This window comes from Girardinichthys multiradiatus, chromosome 17 (genome assembly GCF_021462225.1).
Source record: "Girardinichthys multiradiatus isolate DD_20200921_A chromosome 17, DD_fGirMul_XY1, whole genome shotgun sequence".
Lineage (NCBI taxonomy): Eukaryota > Metazoa > Chordata > Actinopteri > Cyprinodontiformes > Goodeidae > Girardinichthys > Girardinichthys multiradiatus.
Window position 1 is genome coordinate 4,645,805 of NC_061809.1, and position 20,417 is coordinate 4,666,221.

Sequence of the window (20,417 nt, forward strand, 5' to 3'; positions counted from 1 at the left end):
GATGTTAATGAACTGCGAATTCTTAACCTGATCTGAGCTTTCTCTTCTGTGTTGGACAATCCGTTTTTGCAGCTGCTGTTTCATATCTTTGATGTAGAGGTCTGAACATTCCTCACTGCACCAGACTGCAAATACCAAACCGCTGAGCCTGTTTTGGGGTATTTTATGTTTTGAAGGGACCAGTCTCTTATCTGAGAGTTTTGTTAGATTTAAAACAGACCTGAATATTATGGCTGGAAAATATCCTTCTTAGTTTCTCGGATCCTCCAGCTACAAATGACAATTTTTTCTTCAATGGAACTTAACATAGACTCAGTTAGGGTTTTTTCAGGTGCACAGGATTCTCAATGTGTTTGTGTTCCTTGTCCTTTGCTTTCGTCCTTGGGGGGACCTGTCTGGCTCGATGCTTCAGAGTTCTGATTGCTTGTTTACTTGTACTATGCCAATTTGAATGTAACTGCATCTGGATTTGTATCTTTGGCTGAACCATAGGATGAAAGCATAGCCACAACATTCTGATTTTCTACTAAGTAAAGGTGGATATTGCTATTCACTCATTCAGTCGTCTAACAAAATCTATTTCAGTTCAAGTCGGATAAATCAAATATTGCTATTTCATAGTAATGCAATTAATCGAGATTGGATAATTACTAAGCCTTTAATAAATTATTTTATTATTTTAATGAACAGCACTTTGATCAGCTATTTGTTGTTTTTAAATGTGCTAAATATATAGATTGGATTTTATCATGTCCCACCATTAAAAGTAACATGAAATAATCCCATTTTCATACTTGTAATTCAGTTCAATATAATTCTTGCCCAAGAATAAGTATCAACCCTTTTAATTATATGGTTATGTATTTTGTATGTATCAAGGTTATTTGAAATGTACTTAATTCTTTCGAAACCTATTGATTTTGGCTTACTCTTTTTATAATAAATAATAAAGCAAACAAGCACACCAGGTGCCATAGCAGCAACTGACACAGTTTCCCTAAAATAACTTAGGAGCCAATAGGAAAAATGAGTCTCGAGTTCAGCTGTAACATTCGGGGTCAGAATTTGGCCTAAAAATGCCTTGTATCAAGTGTTCAGGCTCCTGGTGGTGTTTCTTGGAAATGATATTGTACTCCGACAGCTTCCACAGTCACCAAATTACAATATAACAGAGCACATTTTTAATGTGGTGGTATGTAAAATTTAAATAATAGATCTGCAGTCAACAATGCTGCAGCAACTGTGTGATGCTATCATGTCAACATGGACCAAAAACTGAGGAAGGCCTCCTATGCTTTTTGAATTTGTCACAAAGAATTAAAGCAGTTCTTAAAGCTGGACACTTTTGCACAAATGTCTTACCTTTCAGCTTTACTTCACAACTTTGAATGAACAAATGCTTACCGTTATTGGCTTGAAGTACAATTGTTGCAAAATCAGCCTCATCTTCTTTTTTTATTTCCCATCTGTTAAGCATCAGCACCACTCAAACATCTAAGGTTTTTTCCATTTTTTCAACAGACAATAACCTACCTGACTCTGAGGAAACATTTGCTAAACATTGAATAGCTAACCAAATACAACTTTTCACTAACATTTATCCAACATAATGAGAAACAAACGAACCAGCATTTTAATTTAAACAGATGGGGGAAATCTTACTGATTAATTCGCTGAACTGGAAGTTGGAGTAGATCCTCTAGCTTTTGGTTGTGGAACTGTGGTCGGGCTTCTTGTAGTTTCTTAAAACGTCTGAAGGCCTTGTTTTTCTTCAGCTGGATCTGAGAAAACATCATATAAAGTTATGTCAATCTCTGAGTGATATACAGCACAATGCAAATATGTTGTTTCATTTTATTTCTGATCATTTCATCAAGTTCTGGGGCATTTGTACTGAAAGATTTCTCAAGCTCTTGGTTGCTTTTTTCCATTTTACTGCAGGCCTTTTCCAATGGCGTTTGTAGTGGGTTGACTTTTTTGGTTGAACTGGTGAACACTGATCACTAATACATAAAGATAAAACTTTGGGTCAGTTGGGTGGCATGATTTTTGTACATGGACAAAATAACACCATAAATAATGATCAAACGTTTACATTAAACTGTATTGAATCAAAAACTGCTGTTGAATCGCATTTCAAGTCTGCTTACTAAATTTAAAGTAGTTAAAAAATAATATACTAACTTTGTATGACCCACATGTTTGCATTTGTGACTTAAACAGCATTCTCTACCCATATCACTCATGGGCAGGGTTGCTTCAATAAAAATGATCTTGCCAAAAATCAATTCTCAATGATCCCAAATAAACCGTCATTTGACTGGTTTAGATCTCTGGACTCCTCCATCACAAAATTTATTTGGAAAGATAAACCCCTGCGTATTAGCTTAAAAACGCTACAAAACACCAAAGATAAAGGAGAACTAGATCTGCCTGACTTTCATCATTGCTTCTTAGCCAACAGGCTACAAGACAACTCAAAATGGTTTAAACACAGACCTCTAGATGAACCCTGGCTAGACGTAGAACAGACATTATGCAATAATATTAAGATTTCGGATCTACCATTTATTAGCTCAAATATACACGACATGTGTGCTTTAAAAGCCTCAATATCAGCACCTCTCTGACAGCATAGTGGGAATATCTAAAAATGACAGGGTCTTCACTAATCCCATGAAGATGTACACCCATCTGGAACAACCCTGACATCCAACAAAAAAATAATATGATAAACTTTCCAGATTGGAGGAGTAAAGGAATTGAATACCTGAAACATATATTTGAAGGAATTCAGTTCATCTCATTTAACAGGTTAATTATATAATATGGGATGGACAAGAATACATTTACGAAAATCAACAAAGTAAATCTATAATAAAAAACAAATTTTGGCCTTAAAAACGTTGGGTTACAAATGCCATCAAGTGTTCTAGAGTTCCTAAAACTCAAACCCCCCAAATTAATGTCAAAGATACACAGGACACTGTCTAATATAAATAAATAAATTTCCCTTCCTATTACGAAATGGAAGGTGGACTTATCAGTTACATTTGACCAAACATTTTGGTCTCGGATATGTTCCAGAACTTTTAAAATGACTAGTAACACCAGTTTACAATTAATACAATATGAAATCCTTCATAGATACTATACAGGTCAACGGATGTTCAGTATGGGTTTTGCACCGTCTAATACTTGCTTACACTGCACAGGCAATATACCTGACAATTACATCCACGCACTATGGTTATGTACACCTGTTCAGAGGTTCTGGTGCCTGAAATGTGAAGACTTATCAAAGTGTCTGAGATGTAATATTTCACCTTTCCCCTCAGTTTGCTTGTTGGGCAACTTAGATGATGTCACCATAGATAGAAATTCAGTTCATATGGTTTTCACTGCATTATGTATTGCTAAGAAAACTATCCTCATGAATTGAAAAAACTAAAACCTTATTAATATTAACTAGTACAGAAACCTTCTGTTGGATTATATAAGTCTTGAGACAGCCTCTGCCTCCACATCAGATCAATCTCTCTGGGCTCCTTAAATGGGCTCCATCACTTAGTGGGGGTGGGGCACCTTTTCAGTGCGTGCTGTGGCCTCTGTGCCGCCCTTCTGCTTGCTGGGCTGGCGTCTTTCCCTTGGGCATGGTGGTGGGCAGGGTGGCCTCAGTTCATTTGTCTGTTGGGCGTGCATGTGCCTATGCTGGCCTGAACCTTGCATTTGAGTGGGCCTGCCATTTTGGGTTGGGTGTTTCTTGTTGGCGGCCTTGGTGTTGGTGTGGGATGTGTTTTGTGACCCCGCTTGCCTGGTTGTGGCCAGTTATCGGGGACTGGGTGCTCTGTCGGCTCTGCCCCGTGGGTTTGGGGATGGTTGGGCATGTTGGTCATGTGCCCTCCTTTGTGTGGTGTATTCTGGTTGTGCTGGGCCGGCTGGTCTGCTCTTTTCTCTGTAGTGGGGCCACACTCTTGGTCGTTGCTGTGCATGCTTCCAGCTGGCTCCTTTTTGTTGGGGGTTGGTGGCTCCTTTGGGAGGGGGACTGGGTGTCGGGGCTGGGGATCAGGGCATTTTGCCCCCCAGTCCTTCCTTCACCATCCCCAGACACCTCCCTCCGCCCGCTCCATCACACTACCACTCAATGTAGGGCCTTGGGGTGCAGGTGCGTCATTTGAGTGCCGCAAGGGTTTTCCATCTCTGCGGTCCCATGGCAGCCTGTGCCCCAATTTTATTGTACAACTTAGACACTCATTTACAACATTTTCATGGCGTTCACATGTAGGGCCTTGCATGTGAGTGCGGTCAATGGCACCAAGAGGGAGGGTAGTTTATTACCCTAACCACTGGTGCCTGCGCTCACCTCTAAGAGTTAAGTTGCATGAAGACATTGAGGGTTCTGGGGGGGGGGGTGGCAGACCCCTCCAATTTTTCTTTTTAAATGCACACTACAACAACACGCATCAACACCACGTTTGAGCGGGCGGAAGTAGCGTTTTGAATCAAAAATTATTTGTAAACTGGAGAACAGAGAAGGACAAAAGTTCAGCCATCCCGAGTATGTCGTCATGCACAGATTTGAACCATATTTTTGGAAGAGAATAGACCATATAACTTATGTTTATACATTTCTTCCCTATAGAAGTAATCATTGATTTTGCACTTTTACTTTTGAGAACACAGAAACCTTTCAAGGTGATTGAAAATAGTGTAAGAAATCAGTCAGGAAGGGCAAAATGATGTGGTCAGACTCAGCAAACACAGATTGCAATTTATTCACCCACTATATACATATTTGTGGACTTCATGGGAAAAACAAATCTTTACAGTGGGGAGAACAAGTATTTGATACACTGTCGATTCTGAAGGTTTTCCCACTTGCAAAGCATGTAAAAGTCTTTATTTTTATCATAGGTACTCTTCAACTGTGAGTGGTGGAATCTAAAACAAAAATCCACAAAATCACATTGTGTGATTTTTAAGTAATTAATTTGCATTTTTTTGCATGACATACGTATTTGATACATCAGAAAAAGAAAACTTATTGCTTGGTACAGAAACCTTTGTTTGGAATTACATATATCAGACGTTTTCCTGTCGCTCCAGATCCTTCGGGTGTCAGGGCTGGCTACATGGTTTGCCGATTTTGCAGGTGTTCCCACTTGCAGTGTATCAAATACTCGTTCTCCCCATTGTAGATGAAAGATAGTTTTGAATGAGACAGCTACCTCTGTCTCAGTCGTTGTGTCCTTGGGCAAGACACTTCACCCCCCTTGCCCTGCTGATGGTGGTCAGAGGGCTCGGTGGCGCCAATTGTATGGCAGACTCACCTCTGTCAGTCTGTCCCAGGGCAGCTGTGGCTACAATGTAGCTCACCACTGTCAATATGTGAATACGTGTATGAATAGGTGGATGACTGATTATAGTGTAAAGCTCTTTGGGGTCCTCATTTGATAAAATGTCATACAAGTACAGGTAATTTACAATTCATAGAAAGGAAAATAATTTGGTATTTATCATAAATACAAATCTGTAAATTAATAAGTTAGGCTTTCATTTGTCCATGTGAGTGCATAAACTCAAGGAGAGACTTGGTGGTGCTAGGGAGAGTTTTTCCACTTGCCACCTTGGTGCTTGCAGAAACCAGTCTTAATTCACCCTACAAATGTTTTGACGAATGAGTCATATAGAAACTGAGAAAGAACTCAAAAGGTTAGCAAAACAATTTACCAAACTGCTTCACATGAAAACATTTTCTGTAACACAGGTTTACTATATACTCTGCTGTTGTGCCAGCAATATCGTTAAAACCAAAACAAAATAAAGCTGTGCTAGTTTCAGGTGACTCATAATTAAAACATTTTAGTAGATTTTTTTACTAAATAATTAAGTGTTAGAACAACATCCTAAGTCTGACCTACAACTCCTTTAGGGACGCTGTCAAGAAAAGTAGAATCCTGAACTGTTTTAGTGACGAGTCACAATAAAAAAACTAATGATGGAATACTGATGAGAAGTACAGGTCCTTCTCAAAATATTAGCATATTGTGATAAAGTTCATTATTTTCCATAATGTCATGATGAAAATTTAACATTCATATATTTTAGATTCATTGCACAATAACTGAAATATTTCAGGTCTTTTATTGTCTTAATACGGATGATTGTGGCATACAGCTCATGAAAACCCAAAATTCCTATCTCACAAAATTAGCATATTTCATCCGACCAATAAAAGAAAAGTGTTTTTAATACAAAAAACATCAACCTTCAAATAATCATGTACAGTTATGCACTCAATACTTGGTCGGGAATCCTTTTGCAGAAATGACTGCTTCAATGCGGCGTGGCATGGAGGCAATCAGCCTGTGGCACTGCTGAGGTCTTATGGAGGCCCAGGATGCTTCGATAGCGGCCTTTAGTTCATCCAGAGTGTTGGGTCTTGAGTCTCTCAACGTTCTCTTCACAATATCCCACAGATTCTCTATGGGGTTCAGGTCAGGAGAGTTGGCAGGCCAATTGAGCACAGTGATACCATGGTCAGTAAACCATTTACCAGTGGTTTTGGCACTGTGAGCAGGTGCCAGGTCGTGCTGAAAAATGAAATCTTCATCTCCATAAAGCTTTTCAGCAGATGGAAGCATGAAGTGCTCCAAAATCTCCTGATAGCTAGCTGCATTGACCCTGCCCTTGATAAAACACAGTGGACCAACACCAGCAGCTGACACGGCACCCCAGACCATCACTGACTGTGGGTACTTGACACTGGACTTCTGGCATTTTGGCATTTCCTTCTCCCCAGTCTTCCTCCAGACTCTGGCACCTTGATTTCCGAATAACATGCAGAATTTGCTTTCATCCAAAAAAAGTACTTTGGACCACTGAGCAACAGTCCAGTGCTGCTTCTCTGTAGCCCAGGTCAGGCGCCTCTCTGCCGCTGTTTCTGGTTCAAAAGTGGCTTGACCTGGGGAATGCGACACCTGTAGTCCATTTCCTGCACACACCTGTGCACGGTGGCTCTGGATGTTTCTACTCCAGACTCAGTCCACTGCTTCCGCAGGTCCCCCAAGGTCTGGAATCGGCCCTTCTCCACAATCTTCCTCAGGGTCCGGTCACCACTTCTTGTTGTGCAGCGTTTCCTGCCACACTTTTTCCTTCCCACAGACTTCCCACTGAGGTGCCTTGATACAGCACTCTGGGAACAGCCTATTCGTTCAGAAATTTCTTTCTGTGTCTTACCCTCTTGCTTGAGGGTGTCAATAGTGGCCTTCTGGACAGCAGTCAGGTCGGCAGTCTTACCCATGATTGGGGTTTTGAGTGATGAACCAGGCTGGGAGTTTTAAAGGCCTCAGGAATCTTTTGCAGGTGTTTAGAGTTAACTCGTTGATTCAGATGATTAGGTTCATAGCTCGTTTAGAGACCCTTTTAATGATATGCTAATTTTGTGAGATAGGAATTTTGGGTTTTCATGAGCTGTATGCCAAAATCATCCGTATTAAGACAATAAAAGACCTGAAATATTTCAGTTAGTGTGCAATGAATCTAAAATATATGAATGTTAAATTTTCATCATGACATTATGGAAAATAATGAACTTTATCACAATATGCTAATATTTTGAGAAGGACCTGTAATATGTTATTTTAGAGCCACCCTAAGCAACTGAGGTTTCAAGAGCAAATAGCACTGATTTTATTAACTTTAATGTATTATTGGATTGTGAGTATGTGCAATGGACTAAACTCAACTGAACTCGATCGGTGTCGTGGACAAAACTATCTCAACTGAGACAACCCTAAAGCAAAAAAACAAGATTTTTGCACCAGTGAAATGATTCATAAATAACCAGTAGCCAGGCACATTGCAGTAGATAAATAGTCCATGTATGCATACTCCACTAGTTTTTAGATCTGGTAAAACTGGTGAAACTAGTACTTAGTGGGAGCTTATAACAAGAGCATTTTACCAAATTTTGGGGCATTTATTTGCACTAAAGGTGATTCGCTTTTGTACTGTAACCCTAAACAAAAACACAATTGTGTGTTTACTCAAATGATTGGAACAGGGTAAAATATTGTAATGGATATGTGTAAATGCAGTGTCTCTACCCCAAGGACTTTGTTAGCATTGTAGATATTGTCCACATAGGTGTTGTAGTGGTGCAAATGTGAGCAGAACTGTTCCAGGCCTTTCCCAATGTAACCATTCTGCAAATGGACCAGCAATGATCTGCAAAAAGGGAACAAAACAATATAATGCTGTAATTTAAAACATTCAAGCAAATTTATTTGGCTTTTGATAACTACCATAAAGCTGTTGCTTCGGATATTCTGAACATCATGAGTCATAGCTCTCTGCATTAATTTTCTTGTTAATTAGTTGTTTTTTTGCATTTTTAACCAAAGGTTTTGTTGCATCTACTTGCTCTGATTTTCATAGGAAACCTTTAATCCTCATGTCTACAACAGCTTCCAGTCTGAGCAGTTAATGTTCTGAAATGAACTCGCTCTGGTGGTGGAACAGTTAGAATGTTTCAGGTAGTTGAGTATTTAAATCCCTATCAAAATTCATTGAAAATGAAGTTAAAGCACAACATTGTCTTAGAATGGTAAACGCAACAACACATCTTCATCAGCTTTTTCTGCACTGGCAAACATGGTTACTAAAAGGTGAAGAGGTAAAGCTTAGTTCAGAGACCTGCTTTTCTCCCAATTGGTAGTTTAGCAGGCAGGGTTCAGTGGGGAGATCTTAAGCCTCCCTCTTTCGGTGACGCATTTACTGGGACCTAGACAACAAGTCTACCTTCAGGGAACCTAGACCACTTTGTAGAGGAAACACGTCTGGTGAACCGATGAATAAAACAACTGTTTTGAGGAGATGGGAACATAGTAGCTCAGCCTGTCAGGCACTTTTTCTAACATAGACTCAGAGGCAGAGGGTTTTGAAATTGTGAAGGAGCTCATTATCTTAACTTAGAAGACATACTACGCACACCTCCCGCAATGATGTTACTAGAGACTTCTGACTGCGTGTTACGTTCAAACATCCCAAGAGGAACATTTTGCCACCGAAGTTGATTTGAATAGATTTTAATGAAGATGCATGTTTAGGTAGACTCTGTACATAATCAGGAAATGCAGAATTGCTTGGATGTTCTAACAAGGACAAGGGCTGTTTTTCTGTTTGGTTCTTAATCTCTCAGCCATTATGATAAATAATAAATTAAGGATTACATTCTTTACACATTTTGCACTGGAATTAAATTGTCTGGCCATCAGGAAAAGGATGGATATACGTCAGCACTTTGCGTGTTACACCTAGTTATCACTACACATCTCTCTCACTTTAGATTTTCCATTTTTGTTTTATCTTTGCCTAATAAATAAAGATTTTGTGGCATCAGAGTTTTTGTACATTTTGTATGCTTTTCTATCCAGACATTTGTAAACATTTGTAAACTAATGATAGCAAAAACTTAGAAATATGTGCATATCTGCGTTTCCCATGTAAGTCGGGGGAATAAGCGTTGATCAAATGTATCTTTTGAGGCTTTTTATGCCAAAATATAAAATAAGTTTTATGTAACAATCCAGTTCAAATGCATGTTAAATAAAGTTGCTTTGATGCTCTTTATTTGCAAGATCAGTATAGATTTTTTGAACAGCAGCACAAAGGCAACTGCCATAAAAGTTATTTTATATACAGCTAGATTTGATGCAGATGAACAAGGAATCAAAAGTGGATATTCTCCATTATTACAACTTTAATTGGGTATACAGTTAATCACAAAATAATTTTTTACCCCTGGAAGATTTAGGTTTAAAGTAATCTTTCATTACCAACATGTTTCTTCTGACATCAGGGGAACATCAACCATGTTGTTTCTGAGGCAAAACCATAAAATTGTAAAGGAAATGTAGAATATAGTCCAATGGTCATGGTCTGGAATATCTGTTCACAAGTTCCAGAAGTAGGTGACTCCATGTAACACAGATTTAAAGCAGTTCTAAGAAACAGTTCAAATACAAGTAAACATTTTTTCAGTCATTCGCAGGAAAACTAAATCATGTTTCAGTTATACAGGAAATGTTAGACTTGGAAGACTAAAGTGCAGAGACGGCTAGTTTTTAAACAGCCTAATATACAGGTCCTTCTCAAAATATTAGCATATTGTGATAAAGTTCATTATTTTCCATAATGTCATGATGAAAATTTAACATTCATATATTTTAGATTCATGGCACACTAACTGAAATATTTCAGGTCTTTTATTGTCTTAATAGGGATGATTTTGGCATACAGCTCATGAAAACCCAAAATTCCTATCTCACAAAATTAGCATATCATTAAAAGGGTCTCTAAACGAGCTATGAACCTAATCATCTGAATCAACGAGTTAACTCTAAACACCTGCAAAAGATTCCTGAGGCCTTTAAAACTCCCAGCCTGGTTCATCACTCAAAACCCGAATCATGGGTAAGACTGCCGACCTGACTGCAGTCCAGAAGGCCACTATTGACATCCTCAAGCAAGAGGGTAAGACACAGAAAGAAATTTCTGAACGAATAGGCTGTTCCCAGAGTGCTGTATCAAGGCACCTCAGTGGAAAGTCAGTGGGAATGAAAAAGTGTATCAGAAAACACTGCACAACGAGAAGAGGTGACCGGACCCTGAGGAAGATTGTGGAGAAGGGCCGATTCCAGACCTTGGGGGACCTGCGGAAGCAGTGGACTGAGTCTGGAGTAGAAACATCCAGAGCCACCGTGCACAGGCGTGTGCAGGAAATGGGCTACAGGTGCCGCATTCCCCATGTCAAGCCACTTTTGAACCAGAAACAGCGGCAGAAGCGCCTGACCTGGGCTACAGAGAAGCAGCACTGGACTGTTGCTCAGTGGTCCAAAGTACTTTTTTCGGATGAAAGCAAATTCTGCATGTCATTCGGAAATCAAGGTGCCAGAGTATGGAGGAAGACTGGGGAGAAGGAAATGCCAAAATGCCAGAAGTCCAGTGTCAAGTACCCACAGTCAGTGATGGTCTGGGGTGCCATGTCAGCTGCTGGTGTTGGTCCACTGTGTTTTATCAAGGGCAGGGTCAATGCAGCTAGCTATCAGGAGATTTTGGAGCACTTCATGCTTCCATCTGCTGAAAAGCTTTATGGAGATGAAGATTTCATTTTTCAGCACGACCTGGCACCTGCTCACAGTGCCAAAACCACTGGGAAATGGTTTACTGACCATGGTATCACTGTGCTCAATTGGCCTGCCAACTCTCCTGACCTGAACCCCATAGAGAATCTGTGGGATATTGTGAAGAGAACGTTGAGAGACTCAAGACCCAACACTCTGGATGAGCTAAAGGCCGCTATTGAAGCATCCTGGGCCTCCATAAGACCTCAGCAGTGCCACAGGCTGATTGCCTCCATGCCACGCCGCATTGAAGCAGTCATTTCTGCAAAAGGATTCCCGACCAAGTATTGAGTGCATAACTGTACATGATTATTTGAAGGTTGATGTTTTTTGTATTAAAAATACTTTTATTTTATTGGTCGGATGAAATATGCTAATTTTGTGAGATAGGAATTTTGGGTTTTCATGAGCTGTATGCCAAAATCATCCGTATTAAGACAATAAAAGTCCTGAAATATTTCAGTTAGTGTGCAATGAATCTAAAATATATGAATGTTAAATTTTCATCATGACATTATGGAAAATAATGAACTTTATCACAATATGCTAATATTTTGAGAAGGACCTGTATATTTTTCTTCACTTCCTGCAGAGTGATAAGTTTGACCCTTGTATTTATTTCAAGTAGAATGTTGAATGTTCTCAGTGAACTTGTCCATCTAGAAATAAATGCTATTGTAAGGATTTTGAACTACTCAAAACAATATTTAATTATTTTACACACAACTATGGATACTGTGTAAACACAAGCTAGCATATAAGGAAGAAATATAATTTTTGTAAAATGGTCAGCTTTTCTAATTACATCCAGAACATTCAGAAATATTAAACTTGGTTGAAATATGAACAGACATTCAGTTTCCAGATGAAGCTATTGAGTATGGTTTAATGCACGTAATCCACTGAAACGCATTAGCTGCAGACTGAAGCATTTCACAACATGTAACTCTAAGCCATTATGACTTAAACATCATACAGTGTAATCTTTAATGTTTTCATGTGTGAAACATGGTAAAGTCATCCAAATATCTATTTTGAAAGTTAGTTATCGCTAATATCTATAACTTTGGTCATTATTAAACAGGTTTATACAACATATCAGGATAGAGCAAAGTCGTTTATCAATCAAAGAGTGGTTTTAAACCCTTCTAGCAGTAAGGCACTGTCTCTCCTAAGACCACTTTCTAAAAGATATAATGCAACTATGTTTGAACCACTGGTTTAGTAATGGGAACATAATGAAGATGTATGGGAACTGTAGAACCATTCATCCATTCATCAGAGTATGTAATTTATAATTCAGTCTTAATCTAACTGCAAATTCCTTATCATCCAAGGCATCTAAACAACAAATTCCACAGCTTGCCTTGACATAAAGTGCAATTGTGAATAGAAATTGCTTTTCCCTTTGGGCTATACTCACTTGTTGCCAGTGGTTTAGATATAAATGGCTGTGAGTTATGTTAAGGAGACAGCAAATTTACACTGTTATACATGCTGTTCACTGACTACTGTACATTGTATTAAAGTGCCATACCTTCAGTCTTGTCACATAAAACAAAATTGAGGAATATTTGCAAAAATGTGAGGGGTGTACTCAATTTTATGAGATACTATATACAGTATACATATACTAGTATACATACACTAATAGTCAAAAGTTTGGACACACCATCTCATTTAATGGTTTGTCGTTATTGTTATTACTAACTGAGAACTCTTTAAAAGCCATTGCAGGTGAATCTCAACCAGAGAATGCTAAGATTGCGCAAAGCGTTCATCTAAGCAAATGGGGGGCTATTTTTGAGAATCTAAAATATTTTTAAAAACAATACTCACCAAATGTATGGGATATTAGATTTCTGGGTGAAATTTATAGTAAATTAAAAAAGGTCACATCAAGAAAGTAGGGCATTTAAGTAGAAGCCTGTAACGGTGATTTCCTCATCTCAACCAATTTATTGTTTAATATATATCTATATCTATCAATCCATCTATCTATATACATACAAGGAGAGGGGGGGAGCAGCATGTAATCCATTTATTTTAAATGTAAACAGACGTGACTCATTCTGCTAACAGCTGAGTTGGATGTGACTCAGATCAAACCTCAATCACTGTCTAAACCCCTGCTGCTCAAACAGCAGAAGTGTGGCAGCTCTTCAGCCCTAAGGCACTGCTGCTAAGATTTCCAAGGATGGCACATTGTTTTGATTAGGTCCACATATTTACCAGTTTAAATCAGAATTATTAGGAAATAAAAGATTTGTATTAATTTTAACCATAGACTTCTCATAATCATATAGGACACAATCAGGGTCAGTGAGGCTGTTTGATCCCCAATTTGAAAAAAACATACCCCTGTCTGTAACTTAAGACACATATTTAGACTTCTTACCACCTAAACATCAACATGTGTTTACATTCAGAGTTGTGGTGACTTTAAATTTTCTCTGCCCTGATCATTAAAAAAAACAGATCAGAACATGTCACAGTGACAGATATTGTGCATTATTTACTATTCCCTGGATAAATCATACCAGACATTTTGTAGGTATCCAACGAGAGTGAATGTCCAAAGACGGCAACACAATATTGATGACTCATGTACCACAACAAGATTAGAACTTCAATTTCATGAAATAAGGCTTTTTCTGCACCATAGTTTTTACACAAGAGACAATCTACTAACCCTCATCGATTTACAAAGTCATGTGCCATGATTTTCAGTAATCAGTTCCTTCAAATACTCAGATAATACTTACTGATTCATTGAAAGGATGGATTTAATGGAACTGAAGATTCCTTCTCTAATTTCCTCCTTTAAGGTTCCTTTGGCTTTCAAGATTTCCACAAAGACCTACGAACAACAACAGTGCAAATGAGGAAAAGGTTAAGGGTTAAAATTCTGTCGGTCTGTTACAATACAAGATGAATTGAAATCTTATTTACAATGGGTTAAATGATCTAAACCCACAGAGCAAATTATTCAGCATTATCTGAAAGCATTAACAAAATGAAATATTCATAAGCCAGAGGTATGTATTTTATCATACCGTAGCTCACACAAAGGCATACAGTTCTGGCAAAACACCAATAAAGCAAAAACTGTTCTGGTCTCGATCTATTTAAGCTGAAAATGGGATGAGGAAACTGAATGTGTGTTGGGCCTAAAATTACTCCTAATCATCACAACAGGAGTAATAGGGTGGAAGCTGCTTGGACTGAAATCCTGAGGTAGTATGTAAGCACATTCACCCTGGCTAGGCCCTTTTAGTAATCATTTCATTTTCAGTATAAACCAAATTAAAACCCTAACATGCTATTTGTTTTTTCTGATAAGGACAGGACAAAAGAAAAAAAAGTTATGGTACAGCAAAACAACAGTGAAATGTCCATTTTGATATGTATGAAATGAAAAATAGAAACTAAAAAAATAAATTATAAATAAATAAACCCTGTTAAAGTCAAGTTGTGGCCAAATGTTTCCACATTGATACAAAGTCTCAACTCTGTATAAACGCTGCAGCTTTACAGGTCCTTCTCAAAATATTAGCATATTGTGATAAAGTTCATTATTTTCCATAATGTCGTGATGAAAATTTAACATTCATATATTTTAGATTCATTGCACACTAACTGAAATATTTCAGGTCTTTTATTGTCTTAATACAGATGATTTTGGCATACAGCTCATGAAAACCCAAAATTCCTATCACACAAAATTAGCATATCATTAAAAGGGTCTCTTAACGAGCAATGAACCTAATCATCTGAATCAACGAGTTAACTCTAAACACCTGCAAAAGATTCCTGGGGCCTTTAAAACTCCCAGCCTGGTTCATCCCTCAAAACCCCAATCATGGGTAAGACTGCCGACCTGACTGCTGTCCAGAAGGTCACTATTGACACCCTCAAGCAAGAGGGTAAGACACAGAAAGACATTTCTGAACGAATAGGCTGTTCCCAGAGTGCTGTATCAAGGCACCTCAGTGGGAAGTCTGTGGGAAGGAAAAAGTGTGGCAGAAATCGCTGCACAACGAGAAGAGGTGACCGGACCCTGAGGAAGATTGTGGAGAAGGGCCAATTCCAGACCTTGGGGGACCTGCGGAAGCAGTGGACTGAGTCTGGAGTAGAAACATCCAGAGCCACCGTGCACAGGCGTGTGCAGGAAATGGGCTACATTCCCCAGGTCAAGCCACTTTTTAACCAGAAACAGCGGCAGAAGCGCCTGACCAGGGCTACTAAGAAGCAGCACTGGACTGTTGCTCAGTGGTCCAAAGTACTTTTTTTGGATGAAAGCAAATTCTGCATGTCATTCGGAAATCAAGGTGCCAGAGTCTGGAGGAAAACTGGGGAGAAGGAAATGCCAAAATGCCAGAAGTCCAGTGTCAAGTACCCAAAGTCAGTGATGGTCTGGGGTGCCGTGTCAGCTGCTGGTGTTGGTCCACTGTGTTTTATCAAGGGCAGGGTCAATGCAGCTAGCTATCAGGAGATTTTGGAGCACGTCATGCTTCCATCTGCTGAAAAGCATTATGGAGATGAAGATTTCATTTTTCAGCACGACCTGGCACCTGCTCACAGTGCCAAAACCACTGGTAAATGGTTTACTGACCATGGTATCACTGTGCTCAATTGGCCTGCCAACTCTCCTGACCTGAACCCCATAGAGAATCTGTGGGATATTGTGATGAGAACGTTGAGAGACTCAAGACCCAACACTCTGGATGAGCTAAAGGCCGCTATTGAAGCATCCTGAGCCTCCATAAGACCTCAGCAGTGCCACAGGCTGATTGCCTCCATGCCACGCCGCATTGAAGCAGTCATTTCTGCTAAAGGATTCCTGACCAAGTATTGAGTGCATAACTGTACATGATTATTTGAAGGTTGACGTTTTTTGTATTAAAAACACTTTTCTTTTATTGGTCGGATGAAATATGCTAATTTTGTGAGATAGGAATTTTGGGTTTTCATGAGCTGTATGCCACAATCATCCGTATTAAGACAATAAAAGACCTGAAATATTTCAGTTAGTGTGCAATGAATCTAAAATATATGAATGTTAAATTTTCATCACGACATTATGGAAAATAATGAACTTTATCACAATATGCTAATATTTTGAGAAGGACCTGTAGTTTCTTTGCTGGTAATAATTTTGGAATTATTTGCAGAGTGATCAGATCCATATTAGTTCATTGTGAAGAGTTTTTGTAGCCTAACGCTTTACTTTACAGCAATTACAGGTTTATTTTCGCCCTGGCATGAAAAGCTGGAGAAGCTGTAGAACAGTTCAACAGAAATCAGTCCATCAATCTAATTAGGAGACTGTGGTTCTTAAAATGATCATCTTTTGTTAGCAATCATACATCCAACAAAAAGCATGCAGTCATGTTCAAAGTCAAGAAGGCTTTAAGAAAGGCCAGCACAATGCTATGAAATCATGAGATGATGTTATTGGTAAATACTTTGTAAATGATATTTGCAATAAATCCACATTTTCCTCACTTCTGCCTTTCTCATACATATGTCCAACACTCTGTGTAACCTTTAGCCTTTAGCATCTTGGGCACTTTGATCTATGTCAGGTCTAAGGGTCTACTGCAGTAAGATTCCATAAAAAAGACTGAATCTCTTATCAGGATGCAAAATTTGTAACATTTGGAATATCTAGTCATATTCAGTAAATTAGAATATCTGTTCCAAGGAGGCTTGTTTGTCAGATTAAAAGAACCTGAAGTACCTAAAGCAGGTATTAAACATACTAGAAACATCATTTATTGTCCCACAGCGGGGAAAATCTAGCATACAAGCAAAAAGGAAATACACAAAGGTAAAAAAAAATTAAAAATAAGAATAGACTTTACAATAAGGGAAATGTACAGTGTAAGTAAAATATACTGTATAAAATAGCATACTCAGATTAAAACAAATGTGGAACTGAATAAAGTGATATGAAAAATGTAAAACATTTACATGTATATTTGAGCATAAAAAACAGACTATTTACCACAGAGGTAAATACTGTGCAAATAACAGCAGGGATGTAAACATCTATTGTAGGGCTGCAACTAACAATTATTTTGCTAATCAATTAATCTGTCAACTATTTTTCCGATTGATCAAATAATAATTGGATAGCCAAAGGTGCTTAATAGGAGATTTTTTAACAGGATGACAGGATTTCTGCTTTTTGGAGTTGGTGGTTACCTGGCTTATCGAGTGATTCGCAAAACGTGGGCGGCTGTTCAAAGTGTTCCAAAGCTGCCTGCGACGTTAGATGGAGTCTGTAGAGCGATCAACACTCAGACTGAAATGTTAAGAGAGCAGAATCGCAAGCTGAACACGATTCTTGAACAAAATCGCAGCCTGGCAGCGGTTGGACTCAGAGGTTAAATAATATAATCTTGGAGAAGTTGTATGCTCCAGATCTGCGGAAAATACCAGAGATTTGGCTATTTGGATTCGCAATTGAGACATACCAGTAAAACTCTAAGGTGGTTGGAAATTCACAACTGCCTGAACCACAACATTTATTGTTTTTCTAAATCTGGCGCCCCAATGTGGCCTTGGCAACTTCTGCTAACTGGCTATCGACAAAATATCTCCTGGATGTTATATAAACACGACGCTCTTCCGCAGCACTCCCCTACCAGCTGTGTGCTGATAGGACTATGCGGCCGATTGATAAAACCTCCACCTGTCTTCTCAAGGACAATGGCGCTTCTATCAGTGTTGTCTAATTCTTGCAAACACACTCAGACTTATATATATTCACACCCTCAAGATTCCACCGTACCCTTGCTGAATCTTTACTTATGTGTGTGTTGCTTACCCCTGCTGAGGTTTTTTGAACTATTTCAGACTCTATTTTGCTAAGAATAGAGTCTGAAATATGATTTTTTTCCTCCTATCTTAGTTTACCTAAAAGTGTGACTTCATTACTTTTGATAAATTTTCTGATTTCTTAGAAGGATTACCAGCAAAAGCCAAATATTAGTATTATTGAAAATTTTACTACAGCTATTTTTACATCAATGACCAGATATTTTAGATTTCCTAGAAGGATTCATAGATTCTTAGATTTCTTAGAAGGATTGTATTACAACAATTTCATACCAGTGAAAGCCAAACATTATTAGTATTTAAAAAGTTTGGACCTACCAGTGACCCAGCTTCTCTACTTACGATTTCATGAGTGCCCATGACTGTTACTATTTGAATGATGGGACCACAGCTGCCTCATACCAGCGACCTCAAGGATTAATATTATCATTTTTCTTCTAGCACAGGATGAATTCCTTACCACAGAGGACTTAATGAGCTAATTACCTCTATTAGAAAAATTGGATTAGAACCAGCTCTTACCAGTAAACTCCCAAATATTATTAATGTCATTTGATTTGTTTTTCTGTGTTTGATTTTCTGTTTCATTGGAATGTTTTTCCTTGTGTACAGCACTTGTTGCTGAAAACCACTATATAAATAAACTTGACTTGATTGTTTCAGCCCTGATCTATTGATGTGATAAAGTCCCAGTCAACAGATGCTGGGAGGAAGGATCTGTGATAATGCTCCTTTGTGCACCTAGAGTGTAGCAGTCTGTCACTCCAGTTCTCCAACAGCTTCATACATGGGATGGGAGACATTGTCCAACAGTGATGTTATTTTATCCAGAGTCCTTCTGTCTCCACCTTGGTATACCCTGATACCAGTAAACGGCACATATGTTTAAAAACAAAGCCATTATCATTCCTTCAAATGCCTATTCCTATCACTGGACTTTTAACAAGAAAACCTGGAAGTTACAAGTTACAAGTTTCACACAACCAATGTAAGAACTAAAGTGGGCAAGAAAGCCTTAAGCTTAAACACCAAATTTATGGAATAAATTACAAAATGAACTGCAGCTTCAGATCATGTTACTTTGAATCAGTTTAAAGCTAGAGTAAAACCCAACCCTCATCTGTGTGTAAGTGTTTTTAATGTAAACATGTATTAATGCTGTTAATGTTTTGTTGGTAATTGCAAATGTTTTATGTTGCTTCCCTTATTAGCCAAGTCTCCCTTATAACATAGTTGTTGATCTCAGTGGGACTAAGCTGGTTAAATGGAGGTTAGAAATAAATAAGGCTGCCCATGGTTGCGGAGAGCCAGCTCAACATTAGCTGCAGGGGGGTCTGAGTACATGTGAACCTAGACAGACTTCAAGAATGTGATGCATTTATTAATAACCTTTAAAATTTCTCAAATGTTTTGTAATCCTTCAGCATACAATAGCAGCGAATGGAAAAAAAAGAAGAAAATTTGAAAATATAAGAGCCACAAAATGTGCTTGTGTTATTGACTAAACCTATGGCCATTACTAAATTTCAAATTCACACTGTGTAGATAAAAACAGGCCCACTCAATGTTGACACAACAACTCAAACATTATTGAGAGAAATGAAAACATACTGTGGTCACAAGTTCCAACTGTTGGCAGTAGTGTTGCTCTGTCTGCACCAACTCTTTGGCTACTCGACTGCATTTTCTCTCCCAGCAGTCCCTCTGCTCCTGGATACTGTTGCACCCAGGGAAATTGGGAGGATGAGGAGAGAAACTCATGGTCATGTGATAAGGAGGAGACTGTAGGTAGAAATAAACCAGCAGACCAGGTCAGAATAACACATTGCAGTCCCATTCAAAAAAGTACATTATCTGTTAGAGTAATTATTGACTTGGGAATTCTTAAGATTGTACTTTTCTTTTTAACCAATGTGTCCAAATAACCAACAGTGTCAATGACATAATATTACATGAGATCACTAAAAAATTATTTTTTAACACAAAGATGTTCTACACAATCATGGGGAAGACTGCTCATCTGAGTTGTCTCCAAATAGGTTAAGTAACAAAGGGTCAAAGTGAATAACAAAGCCAGCTGTTTACAGAGTGATGGATCCAACATGTTAATATATTAGTGGAAATTTCAAAGGAAGGAAAAAGTACAATAGGAAATGGTGCACAAGCAACAGGGATAACTGCAGCCTTATGACGGTTGTGAAGGAAAGCTCATTCAAGAGTTCGATGGAGATCCACAACTTCAAAAGCCACCAGAGATAAATTCAGGACATGGGCTGCAGCTATCCCATTCTCCATGTTAAGCCACTCCTAAACAAGAGACTTCATCAGAATGGTAAAAGGACTGAACTTATATAGCACTTTTCCACCCATACTGACCACTCAAAG

At 38.5% G+C, this 20,417-nt stretch overlaps 1 protein-coding gene across 2 annotated transcripts in view; it reads right to left on the bottom strand.

Moving 5' to 3' along the window:
- The window catches only part of arhgef39 (Rho guanine nucleotide exchange factor (GEF) 39), a 98,231-nt gene that overhangs the window by 64,847 nt on the left and 12,967 nt on the right, over positions 1-20,417 (bottom strand). For both annotated transcript variants that reach the window (XM_047389335.1, XM_047389334.1), the window contains exons 2-5: positions 19,644-19,814; positions 13,952-14,046; positions 8,109-8,229; positions 1,663-1,781 (exon numbers count right to left, since the gene is read on the bottom strand). In XM_047389335.1, the coding sequence (XP_047245291.1) occupies positions 1,663-1,781; positions 8,109-8,229; positions 13,952-14,046; positions 19,644-19,799 (491 nt within the window). In that variant the 5' untranslated portion in view covers positions 19,800-19,814. The remainder of the gene's footprint in view (positions 1-1,662; positions 1,782-8,108; positions 8,230-13,951; positions 14,047-19,643; positions 19,815-20,417) is intronic.